At 33.7% G+C, this 5,811-nt stretch overlaps 1 protein-coding gene across 1 annotated transcript; it reads right to left on the minus strand.

The window, feature by feature from the left end:
* Positions 1-966: 966 nt before the first annotated feature.
* On the minus strand, positions 967-5,532 carry LOC120087060 (acyl-coenzyme A thioesterase 2, chloroplastic-like). Its single transcript, XM_039043905.2, has 5 exons — positions 4,879-5,532; positions 4,042-4,219; positions 2,590-3,059; positions 2,363-2,491; positions 967-1,390 (listed from the first exon to the last, which is right to left on the minus strand). The coding sequence occupies exons 1-5, from the start codon at positions 5,401-5,403 to the stop codon at positions 1,223-1,225; spliced, it is 1,470 nt and encodes a 489-aa protein (XP_038899833.2). The 5' UTR covers positions 5,404-5,532; the 3' UTR covers positions 967-1,222.
* Between the last annotated feature and the right edge of the window lie 279 nt (positions 5,533-5,811).

A 5,811-nucleotide genomic window follows, 5' to 3' on the forward strand; every position in this document is an offset into this window, starting at 1 on the left:
TTTAGGAGTGTAAATTGATATTTTCCTTATTATTATTATTTTAGTTTAACCGTCGCAAGTGTGAAAAATTCAACCCCAAATCTATAAGATGTTAATGGTATCTTATCTATCACCATGCTTAAAACTTTCTAAGCTTACACAATGATTTCTTTTTTCTTTCTTTCTTTCTCTTCTTCTTCTTCTTCTTTTTCTTCTTCTTTTTTTTTTTTTTTGAGAACGTCAATGAATTTATCTAACAGTTTTACTTTTAATTTTCTTTTATGAAAACTGTTGAGAAAATAATAATGATAAAATAAATGATTATTTTCAAATAAAGGAAAATGAGTTAACTTATTTGTAAATACAATAAAATATCATTATTTATAAGTGATAGACTATCATAGACATTTATTAGATTATCATGTCTATTATGGTCTATCATAAATAATGACATTTTACTATATCTATTAATATTTTCAATAATTTTCCTATTTAAAGGAAAGCCGGCCACAAAAGGAGCAAATGAGTATAAAGCTCAGTGAATAATTGTGAAAATATAAGCTTAACGTATAATTGTGAAATTATAATTCTTTAATAACAGCCACCTAAAAAGGCATTGAACCAATCATTTTTCACAAATTGAACCTTGAAGAAATAATCCAAAAGTAATCCCCCGACAAAAACTAACCATGGTGGTTGACTTTGAATCATCTTTCAGAGACCTTTCCAGATTTTAGAACTTAGGGATTTATATACCTCTTTTCACATATATTCCTAAAATTAAGACCTGTTTGGAGTATATTTTCTCTTGATTTTCGATTTTCTTTTACATTCATAATCAAATTCCAGAAACAAAAACAAGTTTTTAAAAAACTATTTTTTTAATTTTCAATTTTAGGTTTGGTTTTGAAAATATTGGTAAAAAAATAACAAAATAAAAAATTTAGAGGTGAAATGAGTGTTGATAGGCTATATTTTTAAAAAGACTAAAAACAAAAAAAACCAATAAGGCCTAAATAATCATATTCCATTAGTCCATTACATAATTTGATTGCTCTTCTCCCTCCAACATTAAATGTGATTATAAGCAATACTCACACTCACACTAATTGAATATGATTAATTTCCTTCATAAATATTCTACAAGATTGTTTTTCTTTAACTCGGTCGAAATTCAAAATAATGATGCTACGAGATTTTCTTTAAACCACAAATTGTGTTGGCTGCCTAAGCCTGACCTGATTCAGATTGCTTGCTCAAGTCCCTTAGCATCTTTTTCGGCATCCATGCGCTCGATGATACGACGAGCTTCTTCTTCTGTTGCGGGAACGACGTTGCGAAGTCTGAATCCTTTCCCGTTAGCTTTTGCCTCCGGACGCACAGTGAAAGTGAAATAGAATGTGTTTGAAACCTGCGTCCGATTAGTAAATCACAACCAATTAGTAAGCTTACAAGTTTTTAGAGATTGCCAATGAGTAACAAAACTAACATTAGAAACTCTCATTTGACTCCATTTTTACATATATTTACAGTTTTTATGACAAGCAATTTTGCCATTTGGAACATCCCTATAGGACAGAAGTTTTTGATGAATCTATGAATTTTGGAGATAGGTTTAAATCCTATTTTCATACTTCTACGCAGTTCAAATTTTGAGCTTATATTTTCAAACAATCTACTACAGTATCTCATTTTCACAACAATCTATCGAGGCACCATATATATTTATTTGTGTTTTCAGCTACATGTTATCAGTTTGGTATAGTGTTTCTCACTTATTGATAGATGATACGTAAAAATGTAATGACAAGAGCTCAGAAGCACTAACACATTAGTTTGGTCAGTGTGTCCGTGTCGGACACTTGGACGCTCCAACACTTATTAGACACGTATCAAACACTTGTTACTCCAACACTTATTAGACACGTATCAAACACTTGTTAATACAACAAATGTGTTAGATATGCATAGAACATTTGTTGAATAGACTAAAAGACACATATAAGACAATAATAATAAATTTTGAGTGTGAAAAATATATAAAACTAAGTTTCTTAAACACATGAATGCATTAACCCATTTACTTTTGACATAAAAAATGATATATATTTTTTAAAATGAATATTTTAATAAATGTGTCCTTATCGTATCGTGCCCTAAATTTTTAAAAAATGATGAGTCACCGTGTTCATATCCTATCCATGTCTTATATCCATATCTATGCTTCTGTACTAGGATGAAAACAAATTTTCACGTGTTTGGGGACCAAAACGAAACATTTCAAAAGTTAAAAAGCATAACAATATAAATGCAAAAGTGCAAAGACAAAATTGCATTTAAACCATAGATTTTTCTATAGTATTAGCATATACAGGATCTTTACCTCGCTAGACCTGATCTCGGGCCTAGTGACATGGGCAACTACTTCAATGTTGATCAATGGCTGATCTGGATTGTCAACTTCTGTGTAAAGAACACATGACGTGAAACGTAGAAAGTCACCGACATCCACCTGCACATCGAAACAACCAACTTGTTAACTATTGAGATATTTGTTTCCTTTCTACTGAAGATAATGATAGCAGAAGTGTAAAAGAGATGCGCACGCACAGGTTTTAAGAAATCAACATGATCAACTTCATAAAAGTAAGGCACCATTCCCGCAAATACATATGCTGTTGAGAAAGCCAATTCAAATGCTCGTTGCATAAGAAACCCTCCAAAAATCCGACCATGTATGTTTCTCTGTTGTGGTTGACAGATCAAAGAGTTTTCAAGGCGAGTATCCCTGAGAAGAATGCTATCTCTGTCTGCCAGGGCTGGCATGTCACAGAAGATTCTTCCTTCTGCTAGCAAAGCATCAATTCTTTTTATGTACCCATTTTCCAACCCCCACATATCACCTCTATTCTTCCTTTTCCTTAAGTTACTCCTGGCTTCTGCTCCCTCAAAAAGTAACTTTTCTTCCTCGGTTTCTGGCAAAAGTCTATTAACCAGAGCAGCTTTCCCCGTCTGAGAGTCTCGTGCCACGAATATGAAGTTTGCTGTCAGAGCAACTGAGTCTGACTTGTTTGAGCAATCTGCAGAAGCACCAAAAAGGTAAGATTAATGACGAAAATATGTCATTTCCTATCAATTTAGTAGCTAATAGGTAGTTGGCATTGCCACCAGAAACAAAGCAAAAAGATGCCCAACAAAACATCTCTCTAAACTGCAGTCCAAAAAATAAAATTATGTCATTATTACTATTTGAGGTTCAGCACAAATTTTATTTTGGAAGCAAGAGGAGACTCTTGAAAACTAACAATGTGATATAAGAATCTACTGTTGCTTCTTGGAGGACAGTAAAGAGCCTCCATTTTGAAAGCAGATGGTAACATCATCTCTTATTCTTTGGGTTTCACTTTAGAAGTGGACATTTAGAACTGTTTTTAGATGGTAAACAGCCCTTGATAGAGGATAATGAGTTAAGCAACTATGACAGTCAGTAGTCTAGACACCTTTCAGAAAGATCAAGTCATTGAGATAGAAAAAGAAATTATAACTAATTAAAAAAAAATTTGTATATCATAGATACTAGCCCAAGATTCATGATTCAAAGCTTGGGTCAGAGTCCAATTCCTAGTGACCGGAAGATGAGGTCGAAAAGACCCTTTGAAGAGAATGTGATCACAATGGTAGTGAACAACTGAACTCACATTACCATGAAGTGAGAAGACTTCAATTTTAATAAAAATTCTAACTGTTTGGAGTTTTCTCGCTCTGGAATGCTCTCATGTAAATCAGCAGCACTCCAAATAAATGCCATTGTTAGCAAGCTGGAATGACAACTAAACTACTGTATTCTAATGCCGATATCACAATAACAAAAGATTGTCCACCTTTCTTTTGTTTCACTGTTTATCATACTCTCAAAGTTCACAGTAAGTTATTCTTAGAGAGGAGAACACATGCAAGCAGTCGGTCCAATGAACCAGGTGAAAATTTGAGAGAGAGGTTTAGGACTATAATTTTTTAAACAGAAAGAATGGTCATTGATTCACAATATTTCAAAATCCATACCTTCTGTGCCTTGGATCATGTCTAACTGAACCTCAATTGACGATCGCCCAACCCATATGACTGAACCAACTATTTTCAAATCAGCATCAACACTAATTGGCTTCTTCAGAACAATCCTGTCAACAGAGGCAGTCACTAGCAAAAGTGGTCTTGTTGTGCTATCATCATCAGAACAGTGCTGTTAAAGAGAAAACCAGGACAAAAAAAATCTTAAGAGGGAAAATAATTTGATAGATTGATAATGCAGAAACCCTTCACCAAATACCAAATACCAAATACCAATTCATTTTCTTGCTCACTCATACATCTCAGTCAAAGCTGCTTAAAAGGTTCCACCTAACTTCAATTTGAAGCTCTTATTTATATATACATAAAATTCAAACAACTAAGTTGCTGAAAATGATGTGAACAACTGAACACATGATTAGCAGCTAAAGTATCTCTACCTCTTTGCAATTTAATGATTGAAATATCCCTGCCTCATCATGATTCAAAGAACACTACCTCATCAAAATAGTAATGAATTTGAATTCCCTCTTAATTTATGTAAAACGTGAGGGGGAAAAAATCATAACGGATGAAAGCATTTCAAAGAGTCGAAAACTTCAAGCCAAAATACACTCAGTTTCATCTCCAAAAGTTCAAATTCTTTACAAATGAACCTGGAAATGAAGATTACAAAAGGGGGGAAAACAACAAAATTAGGGCGAACAGTCTAAAGGGGAACTAGGTTTAAGTAATTGCATTCAATAAGCCATTAAGTCCAAAGAACCATCACATATCCATTATCAATTTCAGCACAGAAAAACAAAAGGAAAAACGAAGAAAGCGCCATACTCTAACGGAGATGGTACCAGCCAAGGCATCGAGATCTTCAAGCAACTTTCCGATTCTGACCTCATTCCACGGATCTCGATACTGCTCTCTCAGAATGAAATCAGAAGAGAAATTATAAATTACAATAGTCCGACTCTGAGAAGGCGTTTTGGTGCGCAATTCGCTCTGTGGCGGCGCATCTTTAGGAGGATCAAGCAACCTCTCAAAGATACTCGACCTAGCTTCCCAAAGAGCGGTGGTGACAGGCGAATGGTGCATTCCCGGCCAGAGACTGATGGGTTTCCGAGACGAAGTGGAACTGCCGGAGCCATCAACGGCGTCGGAACTCGGCGGGAGAGTAATAGTAGAGAATACTGAAATAGTCCTGGAAGGAGATGAATTTGAATTGGAATTGGAATTCATGGAAAAGGAATGTTTGAACTGAAAATTGAATCTGGGTTTTGGGATTGAACTCCAAGATTTGAGGGAAAAAACAGAGTTCAAGGCTTGAACAGAGTGTTGGACTTTGCTTTTTATCTTCCACATTCTTCAGCTTTTATAATCAAACAACCAACTGTTCTAATCACCACATTTACATGAACATTTAATTTATAAGTTCTTTGTATCTTTGTGAATAAAAGAATGCAGAAAGAGGGGAAAAAAGTTCTTTGCATCATTTTATATTCTTTATTTAAATATTAATAGCTTTTTTAATTTATGTTTACTATTCATGCATTTGTGTGGTAAAAATGGTAGGTTTGAATTATTCCCACTAATAAGCTAGTTTAATGAATCCGTATTAATTCTTATACGTTGATTTTGGTCCTTCTACTCTTAAAATATTCATTTTATTTTTTATACTTTTAATTTTAGTTCATTTTGGTCCATATATTTTAAAATTGTTATTTTGATTCTTGAACTTAAAAAAAGACCATTTTTATCCTTTAAAAGTGA

Source organism: Benincasa hispida, chromosome 9 (assembly GCF_027475165.1).
Source record: "Benincasa hispida cultivar pf3 chromosome 9, pf3_genome.v1.1, whole genome shotgun sequence".
Lineage (NCBI taxonomy): Eukaryota > Viridiplantae > Streptophyta > Magnoliopsida > Cucurbitales > Cucurbitaceae > Benincasa > Benincasa hispida.